This window comes from Pseudozyma hubeiensis, assembly GCF_000403515.1.
Source record: "Pseudozyma hubeiensis SY62 DNA, scaffold: PHS13, whole genome shotgun sequence".
NCBI classification, from domain to species: Eukaryota; Fungi; Basidiomycota; class Ustilaginomycetes; order Ustilaginales; family Ustilaginaceae; genus Pseudozyma; species Pseudozyma hubeiensis.
The window spans coordinates 228681-248079 of record NW_012133795.1 but is presented as its reverse complement, the minus strand read 5'-3'; the positions used below and the strand labels follow the sequence as shown (position 1 = coordinate 248079).

Below are 19399 nucleotides of genomic sequence, written 5' to 3'. Positions count from 1 at the left end.
AGGAGGTTTACGGCTCATATCGAGGTTCGCCTCTCGCTCAAGCGGCGATCGGCGTTGCTACCGCACTCTCGGTGCCCTTCGGATCGTAGGTCTGCAGAGGCACCGATTGGCCCTGCAAACGGAAGTCAGCACCAAGCTTGCCGCCAGGATGGTTGAAAGCAAACATGTCTCTGCCCAGCCCTTTGGCACGTGTGACTGAGAAGGCGAGTGCATCGCCCATCGCCAAAGCCACTGTTGTGCTGCTGCTGGGTGCTGGAACGTCGTCCCACGCCTCGTCGGTGGTAGGTCGCGGAGCCCTGTTCCGTCTTGTCCTCGTACGCTGCCTTGACTTGCCGCAGTCGCAGGTGTCGCACTGAGGCATGGTCGCCCGACGCGCTCCAACGATCGCGTGCGAATGAGAAGCAGCACCATTGGCGGCTGGCTCGCTCGAGCTTCGAAGAGCGGCCTGACCGCCGGCGGAAAGGCTCACCTGCTCGACGCCATCGGCCACATCCGATGCAACTGCCTCCTCGTCCTCGGCTTCTTCTTCCGAGTCGGAATCAGGATCGTCTTTGCCCGTCGCGCAGTCGATCCAAGCGTCAGACGCCTTGACGAGCGCGCTGTCGCGCTTTCCGACCAACGCAATGATGGGACACCTGCGGGCGTTGAGGTGCGGTACCAGCGCAAGGATCTCCGGAGACGATCCCGAATGCGACAGTGCGATGACCACGTCGCGGTGTGGCGTGAGCAGTCCGAGGTCGCCGTGCAACGCTTCCGTTGGGTGGAGGAACATGGAGGGCGTGCCGAGCGAGAGGAAGGTGGCCGATAGCTTCTTGGCAATGATGCCGCTCTTTCCGACACCTGTCAGGACCACTTTTCCGCCTCGCTCTCCGGTCGTTGCACGCATCACGAGGCGTACAGCTTGACGGAAACCATCTTGCTGCGCAGAATGCCTTGAGAGGCGCCTGGCTGCCATCGCGAGCGCACGGGCTTCCCGCTGCACGATCTGTGTTCCGAACGCCAGAGCCGAGTCGAGCTCCTCCTCAACTCGGCGGTTCTCTGCTTCCACGGCTGCTGCCTCGCTATCCTCGGTATTGCTTTCTGGCTCCTCGTTGGCATTCGCGTCTTGAACGGCTTCGCCCGCAACGCGGCTCGTCTTGGCATTGTCGAAAGAAAGCTTGTCCACCTCCGAAGAGAGATCGCTGACGGATGTGCAGGCCGACGTGGAGGGCGAATTCCTCTCCGAGTTGAGAGCGAGTAGGGAGAGCTGCGAAGCTCCCACTGAGCTTGATCCGGGGCTCAGCATGGCAGATGTCGAGGGGCTTGCTCCGCCGCTAGATGGCCCACTCATTGGCGATTCCGGACCAAAGTAGTCGGTCTTGGTCTGCATCATGTCTATAGTGTGAGTGTGACTGTATCGTCTGTGCAGAGTCGGGTCTGCCGATCGACGAGTGTCCTTGGAAAGGCGCTTTGCGGTGCTGTCGAATTCGTCTTGCGTACCTGCCGCAAGACGTGCGAGCTTGTAGAAACGAGAAACAAGAAATCCAAGCGCGGTAGCTCCTCTGGATAGATTGACCCTTGCCTTCTAACGCAACGATTGCGTAATGAGATACAGGATGATTCGATAATCCTCGTTCGGAAGGGAGAAGGATGCGTGATACTCGAGTAGAGCTGCTGCTGTTGCTCTTGTCGAGTCGTGGAACGATTGCGGGAATATATACACACTTGACAATGTGATGGGTCCGTCGAGAACTGCTGTCTACAGTGGGAGAAGCTGGTGAGGGGGATCGTTATCCTCGTACACGATGTATGTATGCGGATGGGGAAGTGGGTAACCCCGGAAAGAGCTCAGCCTTTTCTTTTTTTGGTTACGTTCTCAAGGTGCAATCGTGCATTCGACCTCCACGGACACTCTTCGGTAAGCTATCTGTCAGTCGAGGTGCCGGTGCCCGCGCAGCGCCGCCAGCTGAGCACGAGGCGGCGTTCGCGTTGCACAGGTTGGACCTGACAGAGCGGTATTCCCGCCAAGCTGGCCAGCATACTGGCTCGTCCTCATCTGATCTCAGCTCGATAAGAGAGGTCACCAGAAATAAACAAAAATGGTCTGAAGTTTCTTCCGAAGGCACAACGCACGGCTCTGCTTGGCGCCTTTTTACTCCACCTCCATTGAAAGACCGCGACCACACGCGCTTCCAACCGGAACGCAGGATCCACCAAGACAGCGATTCCGCCGAGAGAGAAAACGAGGATCTGAAATTCGACGCAAATGTACGCGGCTTGAAACCAGCAGCTTTGATCAACTCAGTCTCGGGTTCCCAGTCTCTCTTGGCTCCTATCTGTTTCTCAAGAGCCCGCAGCACAGAGCACCCAACGCGTGATCCTCGGCCTCTGTACGCGACCGTCCAATCCCCTTGCTAGTGCCAGGATTTGCGGCAAGAATTACGAGCAAGACCCTTGATTCTCAGCTAAGCTTCTTTGTGCCCCTCGTGCAGCCATGCTCGTCTCAAAAGCCCTGAGTGTTCATAGCCCTCATTGCATTGCAGTTTAGCCCGACGCACTTTCCGCGGCCCTTATCGCCAGGAGAGATCCGGGCTGTGCTCTGAGTTGACGGGTGAAACGAGCCATTCCGGCCCCACATCGAAGATCAGACTGTCCGCTTCCACCAGCAGATTGATCTCACACCATTCCGCCGCAACAGACACGCAGTGCCCACACTGCCACGGGTTGTTCTCTGCCTAGAACGTGCGCCTGTCGGCGTGAGATCTGGATAAGAATGGAATGCTGCACACACCAGAAGCCGGCCTGGATCGTTGAATGAGCAGCCTGGTCGGTGGGTAGTTGCTCGCCGAGACTGGCGCACCACAAGCTTTGGAAATCGCTTCCGTCGCTGCAGCCATGCCACGCGCGATCACGTCGAAGTTGCAATACGACATCATCTCGTTCCCCCGGCGGAAGCTGATAGTCTCTGACGGTATCCTGTACACACGCCTCGGGTCGGTCCAAGTTCGAGTTGCGCTTCATAAGCAGTTTCAGCTTGTTGCAAGAATCAGCTGGAAACAGCAAACCCCGACGCGTCTTCCCTGGGGTCTTGCCTCGTTAGGTGATCACGTTAGGAACTGCTTCCGCGGATATTCCTTCCGCTGTAGCTGACTTACGTCCCCCGCTGAAACATGCCGTCAAGATGGATTGTTCGAAGTGGTCTGCTGCGACCAGTAGCAATCCTGCTTAACAGAGCTAGAGGGTTGCTCGCATTCAAGAGCGCCTCAACGAAGCCCAAGACCGAAAATGTCGCAATCGCGCACGTGCTAGCACCGTCTCGAGGAAAACCCTATGCACGGTCTCGAGCCATATGCAAGCCCGAACGCTCTATTTCCTCTGACCAGAAGGACCGAGGAGCCAGCCTAGCGTGGATCTAGTGGGTCTACAGCCCCACTGTGTCGTGATTGGAGGAGGCGACCCCTTGCCTCCGGTGGGGGATGAGCCGAGCCTGGTTGCTTAGACGTACGCAGAATTGCGTTTGATGCAGGCACGCATCCGCGCGTCGATCCTGACGTCTAGCCTCCACTTGAGCTCGTTAGGACGCGTCAGGGCCAACAGGATCGACACATGCCGCGACTTACTCTAAGCGCGCTTTGCATGACCGCACAGCGAAGACACAAACACTTTGACTTCCGTTGTGACAGCGTTTGACCATCGGGTGCTTGTAGGACAGCCCGATGGTTGGTAACTCGATCCGCGGTCATCAATCAACTGTCAGTGCAGCGGGGATGCCTGCTCGAATTCTCGAGCTCAAGCGGTGCACCTCTGTCGGAACGCCGTCCAAGCCCGCTGCTCGTGGTAGCCGCGGATAATCCGCGCCTCGCGACCGCACTCTTCGACTTGCCCGCCATTGCCTGATCTCCTTTCTCTGCTCTGGAGCCATGACTCAAATAGCATGACAGTCGACCCTCTTCGTCTCTGCCCAGGTTCTGCCTGCGCGGATCGTGGGCCTCAACCATCAATCTCTCGCAGATTTTGTTATACGAAGGTGGTGTCAAAAGGAACAGCCGGCATTCCAAAAATCGGATCAAACGAGCGATGACGCAGGGTTTCGATGCGAAAAAAAGCCGAAATTTCATGTGCCGGAAGAATTCATCTCCGCCTCAGCTGTCACACAGCGCTCGCTTTGCTCTGCGCAGAAGGCCCTTGTACAAATCCGTGAAGCTTACTTGATCGATCGAGCGACCATGCGGCTCGTCAGTTCTTAGCCTCAATATTGAGTCGAAGTGTACGGGGGAGATGGCCCCGAACAATTCTCCGATGTCGATGGCCGCAATCTTACTGCAGGCGCTCAGATTTCAATTGGTCCTGTCTCGCTGGCGTGCCTTGTTCTTCGCGGTGTAAGCGCCATAAAGGGATTGCCTCGCTTTCCAGTTGCCGAGCTGAGGATGAGGATGACGCCACTTCCCTGCAGCGGTTATGCATCATCCATGCGGGAGCGCAACTGCATGATTCTACCGACCAGTACGGTACACTGTCCGGCTTGATGAAGAATTGCACATTCCTCTGTGCTGTGTGGACTCCTCGTCTACTTTCCACTCAGCAAAGAATTCGCCGAGTGTGACGGGAATTTGGTCCGTTCTGAACGCCTGCTTACTCTGACTCAACATGCGGAATCGTAGCTGCTCTGACGTAGCTAACCGCATCACCGCCGGTCCCTGACCAAGGCGAGACGCACCCTGACTTACTTGTTCTTCGCAGATGAAGAGTCAGCTACTTGCGCTCCAACTGTTCAGTTTCGACCTCGACGGAAACATCTCTTTGCTGTTCCACCATCATCCCAGTAACATCCCTCTGACGAGCCTTCAGAGCTAGTTGCACCTTGAGAGCTCGATCCCCTCGTTGAAATGTCGCAACACTCCGAGCGCCCTGCGGGCGTAGACGGCCGACAGGACCAATCTGCTCAGCATACGAGGCGCAGTCTCCATGCGCCGAAGCGCGGGTGGCTCCACGAAGCCGGAAAACTGGTCAAAGGCCAGACGCCGCACGGCACATCATCAAGACCACACCAACAAGCCAACCCCAAGGCGCAACAACCAAATTCCGAGACCGCAGAGCTCGATCAAGAGGCGGAGACCATCTTCCGAAGGACAGCGCGATACGGAGGCTCGGACCCGCACGACCCCCAAGATCACGCATACGAGCCTGCAAGCCCCGCCGACGATAGCGACAGCGGCACGCGCGTGCCTTCGTCACCCACACATACGAAGCCAAAGCATGAGCAGAGCCGCCGCAGCCAAAGTGACGATGACGACCATGACTCTGAGCAGGGCCGCCCTCGCGGCAACCCAGATGAATCGCAGGATCCGAACCAAGTCGAATGGGAAGGTCCGGACGATCCGGAGAATCCTCAAAACTGGTCGCTCAGGAGGAAATGGGCACTCACCGTGCTCGTCTCGATGTTCACCGTCAATGTCACTTTCGCCTCTTCGGCCCCGTCTTCGGCTACCCAGCAACTGACGCAGGAATTCCAAATCGGCACTGTCACTGCCACGCTCATCACCTCGCTCTTCCTCGCCGGCTACTGTTTGGGACCCATCCTCTGGTCTACAATGTCCGAGCTGGTGGGTCGCAAGCTCATCATGAGCATCGCCATGCTCATGTACACGCTCTTCATCCTCGGCCAGGCGCTCGCCAAGAACCCCGAGACCCTCTTCGTTACTCGCTTCATCAGCGGCGTCTGCGCAGCTGCACCTCTCACCATCTGCGGCGGTGTCATCGCCGACATGTGGGATCCAGTCGGCCGTGGCTTCGCCATGAGCCTCTTCTCTTGCGCAGTGTTCATTGGGCCTGTACTAGGTCCTATCGTCGGCGGGTTTGTGACCCAGTCCTATTTGGGCTGGCGCTGGGTATTCTGGGTGATGATGATCTTCGCTGGCGTATGCTGGCTCGCCATCCTCCTTTTCTTGCCCGAGACCTTCGCGCCGGTGCTGCTGATGCGAAAAGCCAAGCGACTGCGCAAGCTGGACCCAGAAGCCAACAAGCAAGTCTATGCTCCTCACGAGAAGAGCGACTGGTCCATCGGTGGTATCGCACACCGAACTTTGCTGCGACCCTTCGAGATCCTCACGCAGGAGCCCATCCTGGTGCTCATCACGATCTACCTATCGATCGTGTACGGTATCCTCTACGGCCTGTTCGAGGCTGTTCCTATCGTCTTCGAAATGAAGCGAGGTTTCAACTTGGGCGAGTCCGGACTCATCTTCATTGCTGTCGGGCTAGGGACGACCATCGGTGGCATCATTAATATTTTCCTGTCGCTCCGATACAAACAGCTCACACCTTTCTGGCACAACATGCCACCTCCCGAGGAGAGGTTGTGGGGCTCGATGATCGCCGGTCCTATCCTTGTTCTTGGCGCCTTCTGGTTCGGATGGACGGGTCAGTATACATCGGTACCTTGGTACGTGCCGGCGCTTGCACTCATTCCAATCGGGATGAGTTTCACTCTGGTCTTCATTTCTTTGCTCGCCTACATCGTAGATTGCTACACTGTCTACGCCGCATCCGCTCTCGCTGCCAACACGATCGTTCGATCGGCTGTTGGTGCCGCCTTCCCCTTGTTTTCGCGCCAGCTTTGGCAAGGACTCGGCGCTAACTGGGCTGGTTCGCTGCTAGGCTTTGTGGCACTGGCTATGACACCATGCCCGTACATCTTTTACGTGTACGGCAGCAAGATTCGCGGCTGGAGCAAGTTTGCGCCTGCTATGGATCTCAAAGTCCGCGAGGAGCTGGAAAAGGAAGGCAAGCTGCCCGAAGACAGTCTCAACACCACCAGTGCTTTCGACCGCAACGGTCTCAGACAAGCCAAGAAGGACGCAGCAGCCAAGGAGGATCCCGAGAAGCAGCATCAGCAGTCGTAAGCTCTTGTTTTCTCGATGGATTTCGTCTCTGCCAGAAGACCTTGATCTGCAGATATCGTAGTGCGCAGCCTCCGATTCCAGCTTAGAAAGAGGCCACCTCACGACCTGGTGGAACCATCGCCCTTTCTCATGATCCCATTCACATATCTCATTCACTGTAGCATACACATATAACGCATACGCAGTAGATACGCACGACTCGTCATCTTGAAGCATAGTTCAAGCCTCTGTGAACGATCGAACAGGCAAGGCACATGCCTGCGGGCAGCTCCGCCGTCGCCATGAGGAGCGCCATCTGTTTTGTGCTGAGGGACTCATCGACCGGGTGATCCATTTCTCATAAAAGTATTAAAATTAATCAGGCGGTAAATGCAGTTTGCACGCTTGGACCCTTTTTTTTGGGTCTGTTTCCTTAGGCTGTGTCGGCTGTGCGGCTTTTCTCACTCATCTGGTCGGCGTCTGCCGAGCCCTGAGCTGGAGTTCACCTGGAGACATCGACTAATTTTGATTGAAGCCTTCTCTTCTCTTGACCTCATCACTCTCGCCAACATCGTGTCCATTCAGGTCTGACTCAGGCCGTGGCTACCCCTCCACCCGAAGAGCAGGGCCGAGAGATACGAGCCGGCATATCTCGTGGCCACACTGCGATCCGCCTTTCAACGTATCAGGGTCTACCCAGGATCACTGGCTCGATCGCATCTCCAGCAAGCTTTGCTGTCGAGGATTCTACAACACGGCCAATTTCGTCCCTCAAGACCTTGGATCGAGCCCTTGACGGATTTGTTCTACACGCTTTCCGCTCCCACCGAGGTGCCAAGTATCTTCATTTCCAGTCGACACTTCATTGCAACGCATCGCAGCCCGGCTTCTCGACTTCCAGTCCGCTGCTCTACCCTTCGCGAGTCGCTCGTCGAGACTCCACTAGCGATCCAGTGCCGACTTTTCCCACGCCTTCTCATTTCGATCGTTCCATACTCGACTTCGAACGCACGACATGCTATCAGCACATGCTCACATGCCTTCTTTCGCATAGGACCTTCTCTCTTCCTCCACTTGGCTCGGCACTGACCGCGATACCGACTCTCACGACGATCCACGCCTTTCGTACATTGCTGCATCCCACCGCACCATTCTAGGATCTGCGTCTACGATCATCTCGTCACACGGCGAATCACGGTCTCTTCCGCCTCTACCAAACACACCCATCTCTCTGCCCAGCCACCCCGACGGCCTAGTCTGTTCTCGGCTCAGTCGTTGGCATCATGTCTGTCTCTCCACCTTTGCAAGGCGGCTCGTCGTCCGACGCCGACGCAAACGGTTCTGCTGCCGCGAACAGGTGGGGCACTGTCTCGGGCGGCATGCGCAGTCCACCGCCTGCCCCTTCATCCGGTGCTGGCGTTCGTCGCAATCACACTATCCACGGCGCTCGTCATCACGGCAAGCCTCGCCTCGAGAAGCACTTCGAGCAACCTGAAGATCACGGTTCACCGGATCGGTCTGCATCGCAAACCACTTCTGTCGGCGGTGACACTTGGATCGACGCGCGCCACGGCTCCCCCTCCTTCACGGACGATGCCTCCCTTGATCTGCTTGCGTCACCGTCGACCAGGTCCGGAACGACAGATCACGTGTCATCGCTGACACCGCTGCAGGCTCTCTACTCGAAGACGAGCGTCTCTAGAAATCTTTCGTTGCCAAGCCGTCACTCGACCAAGGTGGCATCCAACCTTCCCAGCAGCGCAACTCAGGGCCGCAGCAGCCTGTTCAATAGTCTCTCGGCCATCACTGGAGGCTCCGATCTGGACGATCACGATTGGGAGAAACTCATTCAATCGAGCAATGCTCTCGGCGACGAACATCACCAGGATCCACATGCCCTGAACAGCCTCCCATTGCAAAACGATCACCCTTGGTCTTCTACGCTCTTCTCGCACGGTCAGCTCGGTGCGCCAGCCACCTTATCCCATCCAGCCTCGCCCATCGCTCGACCTGACCCTTTCCTGGACCTCCACCACAACAATGGAAGCACCAGCGCCGCTGGGCTGTTTGACCAGGCTGCACTCACCGACAACCAAGCCTTGCCGGGCTCGGCCAATCTCGTACGTCGTCATCAATCCCTTAACCATCACGCAGGACGCCCCGCAGCGCACCGCTTGGCGACTCGTTCCAGCGATCTGCTTCGTAGGTACGCAGCGGACGCGGTCGACCCATCCGCCTCGCCTTACTCTCCACGAACGGATTCCGCTCTCAGCCCAGCCCGTCACCCGACGAGCTTTTCTGCCACCAACAGTCCGGTGATGCCGTCGAGCTACTCCAAGGCGCCATGGAATCAACCGGCGCAGGCTCCGATAGGATCGCCGTCGCGCTTCGCCGCTTCCTTTCCATCGCAGAACTTCGATCCCGCCCATCATCGTGCGCATTCCACGATGGACCGCTCTTCCCCTCCCATTGGTGACCTCACCACGCACCTCTCGAACATGGATATCACTGGTTCTGCTGCTCTAGCAACCCAAGATGCTCAAGACCGACATGTTCGCTCGACGATTTCGGATTCGAGCGCACTCGATGAGGGTGCCATCGATGGTGGCCCCGTGAACGGCAGGAAGCTGCCTCAACTTGTGACCAATCGAGACGCCCTGCAACGTGGGCAGCGTACTGGAGCAGACGCTGGTCCTACGTCGGCTGCCGCCTTCGTGCCGCCCATCGGTCACGCGCACGCTCGTCACCAGTCGAGCGATCCTACCCTCGATGCTATCTCGAATCCTCGACATGGTCCATTCACTGCAGCTCCCGCCGGCGGCTGGCTGGACAAGGACAACATAGTAGGCCGTCACGACGCCGGTTTCGCTGCGAGAGGTGCTGCTTCCGACTCTCAACGCTGGCCGCAGCAGCCACATGTTGGTCCCTATGGAGCTTCCGGTATGGACCCCAATGTTATGGCTCTGAGCCTGGCTTTGGCGCAGGAGCAGCAGCGCAATGCCATCCTTCAAGCTCAACTTGGTGCTCGAAGCAATGCACACGCTCCGCAGGAGCCGCACCTGTTCGGGATGCAGCCGATCGATCTCGGTGGACCCATCCATTCCATCGGACAACAGCTGCGAGGCGGAGCCATGCCGAGCTCTCCACCTATGGGCGCCATGGGTCAATTGCCATCGCGTGGTCAGCCATTCTCCGTACAGCAATCTTCTCCGTCGTTCCGTCCACCAATGCATTCACAGGCCCTGCCGCCGCGACCGCCGGCGGGAGGTGCACCGGCAGGTGGGACCACAGAAGGCACCAAACCGCTTACGCCCGTCGATCCCACTTCGTTGGCGCTTCAGAAGGGATACAACCCGGCACCCGGCACGTTCGACCTGGCTCCAGTGAACGCCCGCTTCTTCGTCATCAAGTCGTACACCGAAGATGACGTGCACAAGTCGCTCAAATACGAAATCTGGGCCTCCACCGACAAGGGCAACCAACGCCTCGACAAGGCGTTCCGGGAGAGCGCGCAGAATGGTCCCATCTACCTCTTCTACTCTGTCAATGCGTCCGGCCACTTTTGTGGAATGGCGCAGATGCTCACGCCTCTCGACTATGCTACCTCGAGCAACGTCTGGGCGCAAGACGGCAAGTGGAAAGGCACCTTCAAAGTGCGATGGATCTACGTCAAGGACCTTCCGAACAATCAGCTCCGACACATCCGGCTCACCAACACGCCCGAGTGCAAGCCGGTCACGCAGTCGCGCGATACGCAGGAACTGACGCCAGAAGCAGGACGGGAGGTGTTGAGGATCATGGCCGACTACAGTGCAAAGACGAGCTTGTTGCAGGATTTCAACTTCTACGAGATGCAGGGTCGGGCTGGCGGACCCGCGGCGGGAGGGCAGCAGGGTCAGCAAGCGATGCCTTCCGCACGACCGCCTCCCAGCAGCAGTCCGGCCATTGGGTTCGGCGGCTTACCACCACGAAACAGTCCAAGGCCGAGCGGCTCGCCTGCGCTCGGATTCGGTGGCCTAGCCTTCCCTACAAGCCCGGATCCAAGTCTGGCTTACCGAGCGGGCGCTGCAGCTTCGCCAAACGGCGGAGCGCGTCTCGCTCAATCGACCCACGGTGTCTCTGGTCTCGGTGGTCTCGCTCAAGAGACATCTCGCTCCGGTGCGCAGCCGATCCAGGATTTGCGCAGCCAAAAGAAGGGCCACGATGATGCTGTTTCCGCAGCGCAAGTCGCTGGCCTCGCCCCTTCCGCGATGTAGCTTTTCTACGACCGACGTTCCTTCGTCACCTCTCACTATTCGCGACTCTTGGCTATCATACCACATAGTGTAATAACATCGTTTTGCGAAGGCAGATACCAAAGTTGCCGATGGTTGCTTTTTACGTCTGATGCAATCAGTAGATGGGAAAGGTCGGGTCTTTCTCCTTGCTGTAAGCACGCAGACCGCCGATGAGGTCGGAGATCTGCAGGGCTGTGACGGCTTGCTTCCGCTCGCCCGTGTTGGCGAATCCTTGCAGAGGGTCGGATGGCGCTGCTTTGGCCTCTCTCGCTTCCCGTTCAGCCCGCTCCGCAAGCTGCTTTTGATGCTCTGTGAGCGACCGAACAGCCAGCTGCGAGTCGTTTCCCTTTTTGCAAACCACCAGGACGTCTCTGGACGATGTCCGATGTTGAGCTTCTCGAATCTTGTCCCATGCATCGCCTGGATTCTTGAGCAATCTCTGGATGGGAATGTTGAGCGAGCCGTCTAGCTTTGTGATGCCATACTCGACCGCTGGTCGCACGTCTACGATCAAAGCCGATGGAGCCATCGATCCGGCGGCTGTCCTTGCGATCGCAGCTCCGTTCGAGGGAGGACCATTGAGACCGCAGAACGAGACGTAGTCTTCTGTCTCGAGGTTGGAGATCATCGGCTCAGGAACTTGCGCTGGGTCGCCACAAGATCGACAGGAGGCGACACGACGCGGTCGGATCCTGACACATCGGAAGGGTGTCGCCGTGAGCGGAGATACGAGGGTCAGCATGGGTGGAGTGTCTTCTCCGATCCCTGCGAGAATCTTGACCGCCTCCAGGGCTTGCATCGTCCCGACCAAGCCGGTGACGCCACCGAGCACTCCTCCATCCTCGCAATTGGTGACTTCGTCTGGCCGAGGCGCTTTGGGGAAGATGCAGCGGTAGCACGGACCGCGATGCACACCGCTCGTCGCAGAGGCCTTTGGACCGGCGAACTCAGCCTTGATGCGCTTATGCAGTACGACTAGCTGGCCATCGTATCCCTGAGCTGCGCCGGACACGACTTGAACACATTCCAGCACAGCTGCGTCTGAGATGAGATATCGGGTCAGCGGATTGTCTGTGCAGTCCAAGACAAGATCGTGACCACGCATCATCTGACGTGCATTAGCTGCGCTGATTGCCTCGGACAGCGGCACCGCATTGATGTAGGGGTTGATCTGCTCCGCTGCTTTGGCGGCAGAGACTGCTTTGTGCATACCCACGGTGGCGTCGCTATGCAGGATCTGGCGGGCCAGATTGGAGGGCTCGACCACGTCGTGGTCAAGGATGGAGATCTGTCCCACGCCGGCAGCGGCAAGATACTGGACGGCAGGGCAGCCGAGCCCACCAGCTCCAACGACGAGGACTTTCGCATCGCGGAGACGCAGTTGAGCTGGAAGACCAAAGTCGGGCAGGATCATCTGACGGCCATACCGCGCGTACTCGGGGAGCGACATGGGTAGCGGTGAAGTCGTCTTCCGTTGCGGAACGGCAACCCCGGCTGTAGAAGGCGTTTCCGGCTTCGCTGAAGTCGGAACTTGGATGTCCCGCTCCCCTTTCTGCTTGACGACATTTTCGATCGCATTGGGTGGCACTCGATCTTGCGGATGTACGCGTTGTAGGACAGGCGCTGGCAGCGTTGCAGGATCGAACTCAGTAGCGGTACCCTCGAGGACGTCACGAATGTGCTTGAGCGCGGTGAAGCTCATGAGCGTGTTGAGGTCACTTTGCTCGAGGTCGTCCGAGGGCTTTGTGTGCACGATCGCGCTTCGGTCGAGCCAGCTCTGCTCCAAGACCTCGATGCAGGCTGAGAGAGCAGAGCCGATGGCCTTGTTGGCAGCGGTGACTTTGCGGAGCGGCTCAGATAGCTGTGCGGCTGGACGCTGGGCTGACGGGGATGTCGGCTCTGCTGCAACATCGATCGACGGCCTTGATTTGGCTCCAGCCGACGCTGCATGTCCAACAGTGCTGGGCGATGCTCCTCCCCGTCCGCCAGTCTGTTCGTTGAAGGCCTGTTCGAATCCAGAGGGGAATCCAGAAGACTCTGTCTTGTTCGTGCCGTATGCTCCGGCGACACCGGCCGCAGCCGCAGCTGCGACCGTCCTAGAGACATTGGCTAGCGCGCTGTTCAGGCCTTGCGGAAGCTCTGCACGTTCGTACCATCCTTTGGCCAGGTCGCCTATGCCTTCCGGGAGATAAGAGGATGGATTTATGCCAAAAGCTCTCGGTCCGTTGACATCGGCATTTCGTACAGGGTCCGAGGATGCGCCCAAGGGATCTGCAGGTGTGACAGCCGACTGCCAGCGTCTTGGATCGGGTCTACTGCGGTGCTGACCTGTAGGTGTACTGTTCGGTGTACTGTTGGCCGTCGCTTGGTTTGACAAGCGAGCCCACGGAGACGGTCTGGAACCACTCGCGGAAGGGGACCTGCCGACCGTGGCAAATTTTTGCGCGCTGTACCGATTTGACGGCGAGGTGCTTTCAGAACGTTGTACGCCATTGCTTTCGCCATGATCGTCGACGGAGCGCACGTGGATGCCCAGGAGGTCGCGATTCTGCATCACGACAGCGACACCTGTGCTGGGCTGTCGTCCGTTATCTCGCAAGAAGATGGCCTGCTTGACCAGAAGGCTGGGTTGCACCTGTGCTTCGGCGGGGTATCGCAACAGACTCTGCAAGGCGGAACTGTGGTCGCCTGCGAGCAGCTGGTTGCGGATGCGAAGAAGCATGGCAATGCAGATATAATCGACGAGATCCAGAGAATTCCCGGAAGCAAAGAGACCGTCCCAGATGGCGAGCGCATCTTCCAGCACAAATTCGCGTGTGAAGATCATGCGGATCCATCGAAGGCAAAAGATCTGAGGTTCGATGCCGAGACTGCCCAGATGCTGAGCCAAGGCCGGGTCGATGTGCCGTAAGAGCTCGAGGACGTGTTCGCACTTTGCGACGATCGGAAGTGGCCGATGAGAGACATCACGCCAGACGTACCACGCTTTGGCGCTTCTCATCAAAGCGCGGAACAGCGTGTAGACGTCGTGTTCGACAAAGACGCGCGCAAGCGCATGTTCGAATGCGCTTTCGACTGTGCTTTGTGCCAAAGCTTGGGAGGAAGAGACAGCTGTGCGGCTTGTATAGTCGACAGCGGCTTCGGCTCGGACCTTCCAAAGGACAGCTGCTAGCTCGTGCATGCCCTGTCTATAGCCCACATCGTCGTTCTCGAGGCACCACAAGAAGAGAATGTTGGTCAGAGACTGCTGAACGCGGGCTTGACGGAAGAGTTCGAGATCGGGAAACGTCCGTTCGACGTCTTGGAGGATGACCCTTCTTGTCTCTAGCGTCGTGTAGTAAGCCTTCCAAGGATTCGAGTCGTCGAGACTGAGCGGATTGTTGACGGCAAGGTCGTTGACCACAGAGGACCTGCTTTGAGAAGCGATAGAGTCTGATGATGAATGTGAGGACGAAGAGTCGAGGCTGGTGTGGGTGCCGTCGAAGCCAACCTCGGGCGGATAGTTGCCATCTGGAGCACGAAGTAGACGGCAGCGCAGCTCGTTGTATGCTTCTCTGTCGCGTTGCTGGACGGCATTCCAGGAAGAAGGAATGTGGGAGAGATCCGCGACGAGGTACATCTTCCACTGCAACCATCGGAGGGCTGCATCGTTGTCGGTTGCGATCTTGCCGTCGACACCGCGAGCCCGGAGTGTTTCCATAGGTGAGGTAGCGCTTCCTCTCAAGAGCGAGGCCCATCTTGAGCTCAAGGAAGCATCAGAAGTGCCCGTATTTGAACTCGGCTGGCTTCTTCGAGCAGGCAGAGCCGAGATCGTGGCGGTCAGAGGGTCGCTCATTCCGTCAAAGCCTCGTCCAGGTCGCGGGTCACCCGAAACGTGCGGGCTATGCAGTGCGATTTCTTCAACTTTGCCGACTAGCGTGCATCGCCGCCTTTCGCAGACAGCAGCACTGCTGAGCTCGTCAAGGGTGAACCGTAAAGTGCTCTGCTTCGGCGTGGTCGTGTTGATGTGATGAGAGTGCTGTTGTTGTTCCGGTTCAACGGCGAACGTCACAGCCAAAGGATGTGCTTCCGAGTGTCCGTGCCCCCCTGAAGGCGGCCCAAAAATTTCAGACCTCCCGAAGGGAAAAGTGGAGCTGTCACGCGGCGCGTTTGGACTGCAGAACAACACTTTGGCGAGAGCCGAGAAAGGGTCCTCTCCTGCCATCCTCTGCCATCAGCATACGGTCTGTGCGGTGCTTAGGGTCCCCGCAATGCGAAGGTGAGCCCGCCGAAGATGACCAAGCCGTCAACGTCAGCTCAAAACGGGACGGCAAAGCAGCCATCTGAGGCTCGCGAGAGGATCCGCGCTTGCTCAATCGCTCTCTCATCAGGCTCGTCACAACTTGGCAACCTCGAATGGTCGGAGCTGGGTCAAGCGCTAGTAGTCACCGATGATGCCATCGTCGTGCTGTCTCCCTTGACTGGCCTGCATCCAACTCTAGCGGGGCAAAGCCGCACTCAAGACGTTGAATGTCATCCGGACTGGCAAGACCGCTTCCCGCATTCAGTGGCCCAAATCAACGTCAAGACGTTTCTGGAGCACGAAACTTCCTTACGACGCAGAACATTGCTCGAATCGGACCACTCCTCAGTCGATGTGCGCTTCTTGAGCGTCCAATGGACTTCAGCAAGCTGGTCAAAGCCGGGCATGGGTCCGAGCCAAAGCTGCCTTATCTTAGCTACCACCTCGGAGCTCGACCTATTCATCCTCGGCGCTCCTGTCAATGCTTGGACGGGGGAATGGAAACTTCTCCATGCCATCAGCCTTGATCCCATCGCCGCATCTGTCCAGCTCAATGCTATCCAGCTCGGTGACGCTGACAAAGAGGTCTTCAGCCGATCACGCGCGCTGCTCCGTAAAAAGCAGCTGGCTACCGAAGTCATCTGTGCATCTTGGTCCAAAGTGCACGACCCGACTGCCAGCACCCAGACGCTGTCGTCTACAGGACCGCAAGCCACCTACATCGTCGCCGGCACTCGATCGGGGCACATCGGCGTCTGGCGATGCGCCGCCATCTCTGGTCATTGCACCTTCATGTCGGCGACGCCTGTCAGCAGCACAGCTATCGAGAAACTGCTGGTCTCACCATCGATGGGAGAGAACGACGCGAATGCTCTCGCAAAGATTGCATTCCAAGACTCGGATAGTGTCAAGCTTTGCGACTTCTTTGTCATTGAGGGTGGTGCCAGTGTCAGACCTTCCGAGGGGGCGCCTGTCAGCTCCGACCGTTGCACGATCACGGCCTGGCAGTGGCGCCAGCACCAACTCATCTACTCGACCATTGGCCGCATTCACGTCTACGACGTCAAGACTGGGCAAACGACATCATACGTTCTTGACACAAGCACGAACAGCAATTCGGATCCATATTCTCCAACCATTTGCATCAGCGATTGCTTCGACTCACGGCACAGCATCAACGTCGTGCGACAAGACTTGCGCGAGCATCGCATTCTCTCAACGCAGGCTGAACAGAGTCAGTCAGCTCCGATTCATGTGCCGCCAATAGAGCCTCGCAGACTCTCAGGGTATCCACCATTGACCGAGGTTCTGCAAAGAAAATACGACCTCCATCAAGCCTTCCTGAGCTACACGCCAGAGCCCGGTTCCAGCCTTTCTGCAGCTTTGACGGTAGGCGCAATCCGTACGAACGAACGCGTCGCATTTCTGGGCTACAATGTATCGGAGTCCGTCTGCTATCAGATGGAGGTGATCCGCTGCGACAATCCGGACCCCGAGTCGCTCGTCGACGAAGCGCTGCAGCGGGTCGCTTCCGGCGCGCTCCCCTACCCGCTTGCGCGATCGATTCTCACCATGCTGTACACGTGCGGACAACAGAAGACGTTTAGAGATCAGCTCGCTTCGACCACTGAGAATCGTTGGACCGCCTTGACGGCGGCGTCCGAACCAGAGAACGAGCAACGGCGGCAATCACGGACGGACCAAGTGTCACGACAGCAGCAGCGACAGCTTCTGTACCTACTGTCCTGCCGTCTGGAGGAGACTTCATCAGGTGCATCGTCATCGCTGGAGGCGCTGCAAAAGACTCACCGAGAAGCTGTGCTGCGGGATTGGCTTCAGAGTCACTCAAGTCCCTCAGCGGCGATCGACGAGCGTTGCGCTGCCTGCGAATCGCCGCTGACGCTATCAAGCGAAGGCATTAATGCGGACTTCGGATGGGCAAGATGCCAGAAGGGCCACGTTTGGCCGCGATGCTCGGTGAGCTTGGGTACCATCTCGGATCGCCAAGTGCGGGTTTGCACCGGATGCTGGGCCAAGGCGATCATGCCAAGCAAGGCAGGCCAGAGTGCTGAGCAGACTGCCATGCTCAGCTCTGCCGCACGTTGTTTGTACTGCGGCAGCTGTTGGATTGTACGATGAAAGGTAATGGGATGCGTAAACAGGCGGGGTGAGTCAGGCGAAGTGGGGTTTCAGCATCGTCGTTGTTTGTGGCGCCCACGTCCAGTGTAGCATGGCCAAACTGGACATCATCGGCCACCAAAGCTGCGCTTTCTACCGTGTCGGTGATCTGCTGCAGCCTGACGTGTGAGTTGCATACAGTGAGCGAAGCGTTGCTACATCTGGCTTCGGTGGCGGCGGACGGTTCGGAAGTCGGACTCGGTCTGATAGGCGAGACCAAGCTAAAAACAAGCTTCGCATCTAGCCGAGGTGATGCTGTATACACGAGGCACTTGCACGTTCTTGAGCCTGCTGTATTGCTCGTAGATTGCTCAATGCTGGAACCTAAGGTCATGATGCTGGTAAGGTCATGATGAAGGCACGCAGGCCAAGTCACTGCTTTGAAACGAGGGGCCAGCTTTCGAGAGGCCGTTGGCTGCCACGCTTTCATTTGTTGAAATACCTCGTAGCTGGCGCTGCTGTCCAAGTACGCGCTTCCACATGGTCAGTCTGGTTGTGTTGAGAAATGGCGTTGGTGGGCAACAAACAGCTGAGATTGGCGTGTGACTTTGTTGACCCCGAGGACGAAGGCCACAAAAGCCGAAAATGTGGTGCAGCATCACAGCAGAGAGCCATCACGTACGACCGGGAACGAAGTCAAGGCGGCAGGAAAACGTGTCGGGAGAAGCGCTAAGCGAGCGGGTGCTGATCTTCCGAATTGCTGTTGCGGCAACCCGCGCTGTAAGCCTGCTTGGATGCCGAAGCCGCGATACGTCGCCGCCGGCACCTGTACACGGCGACTGGCTTTGATGTTCTAAAACGCCGAACTTGGTCCCATCACACCTTTGTGCAGACCGACGTTCGGAACGGCTGCTTTCCACGCTCGCAGCCGAAGAGATCGGTTCCACGATCACCCCACGCTGACCCTGATCGCCTTGCGCAGCGCATCTTGCCTCATCATGGTACGCACCTTGGCTTGGCGAGATGCACGTTGTAACCAGACTAGTCCACGTTGAGCTCGCCTCGGGCAGCATGTCAACGATGCAAATTCAGTCCGAGTTGCTGTTGCTTCTCACTTACGTTGTCGGATGTGCACGAAAGGGCTTTGCGAACATGACATCAATTCACACTTCCGCAAGGACATTGCACTATTCCTGCGCGCGGATCAATGTGGGCCAGTCACCGCAGCGACGGAACGAGGCCTAAGATCCGCTAAGGCTTCCTCTTGACGGGGTCAGACTAACACAGGAACGGTCACTTTGCCCACCGCAAGAAGCGGTCGCTTAACGTCGGCAAAAGGTTATGGGTTCTGAGCTTGTTATCTCGGCTCGACATTACCCGACACAAGGCATATCCGTCTCCCGAACTGTTGGTGCGCATCGTTGAGAAGATTGCATCCACAGGCTTGCAGTACTCTCGCCGTGCAGGGTGTCGAGCGGCGAAGCAAGAGGAGCGGGCTTTCAGATGCAGATATGCTTGGACATGCTAGCCTCAACGAGGCTGCAACAGGTCTGCTGTAGAGCTCGCTGTGCACATCAAAGGTATAAGAAGCCGCTCGGATTCGTCCTCATACCTTTCTCTCATTCAGGACACCTACTCTAACCAGCAACAGCAAGACATCAAGATGAAGTTCTCCGCTACCGCCCTTGTCGGCAGCATTGCCGCCCTCCTCTCCTGCGTCCAGTCTGCTCCTCTCGAGAAGCGAGCTTACGTTGACGGGTTCGATGTCTGTGAGTCCCCTCGTGTCTCTCAACACCCCTTCGTCCGGTATACCTTTTGACTGACACGACCATCCCTCCAACCTTACATCGCAGCTGGATACC

General features: G+C 57.7%; 5 protein-coding genes across 5 annotated transcripts; 3 read left to right on the top strand and 2 right to left on the bottom strand.

Moving 5' to 3' along the window:
* Positions 1–37: 37 nt before the first annotated feature.
* On the bottom strand, positions 38–4664 carry PHSY_001035 (sugar isomerase; the record flags this gene model as incomplete). The annotated part of the gene is made up of 2 exons (XM_012331667.1): positions 38–1479; positions 4481–4664. 2 exons carry the CDS (start codon positions 4662–4664, stop codon positions 38–40), a joined length of 1626 nt encoding a protein of 541 aa, XP_012187057.1.
* A 201-nt stretch (positions 4665–4865) lies between these two features.
* Positions 4866–6881, top strand: PHSY_001034 (transporter; the record flags this gene model as incomplete). Its single annotated transcript, XM_012331666.1, has 1 exon — positions 4866–6881. One exon carries the CDS (start codon positions 4866–4868, stop codon positions 6879–6881), a length of 2016 nt encoding a protein of 671 aa, XP_012187056.1.
* A 1262-nt stretch (positions 6882–8143) lies between these two features.
* PHSY_001033 (hypothetical protein) lies at positions 8144–11116 on the top strand (the record flags this gene model as incomplete). The annotated part of the gene is made up of 1 exon (XM_012331665.1): positions 8144–11116. One exon carries the CDS (start codon positions 8144–8146, stop codon positions 11114–11116), a length of 2973 nt encoding a protein of 990 aa, XP_012187055.1.
* Positions 11117–11252: 136 nt separating this feature from the next.
* PHSY_001032 (hypothetical protein) lies at positions 11253–15341 on the bottom strand (the record flags this gene model as incomplete). Its single annotated transcript, XM_012331664.1, has 1 exon — positions 11253–15341. One exon carries the CDS (start codon positions 15339–15341, stop codon positions 11253–11255), a length of 4089 nt encoding a protein of 1362 aa, XP_012187054.1.
* A 69-nt stretch (positions 15342–15410) lies between these two features.
* On the top strand, positions 15411–19356 carry PHSY_001031 (hypothetical protein; the record flags this gene model as incomplete). Its single annotated transcript, XM_012331663.1, has 4 exons — positions 15411–17396; positions 17644–17723; positions 18430–18538; positions 19165–19356. 4 exons carry the CDS (start codon positions 15411–15413, stop codon positions 19354–19356), a joined length of 2367 nt encoding a protein of 788 aa, XP_012187053.1.
* Positions 19357–19399: the final 43 nt, after the last annotated feature.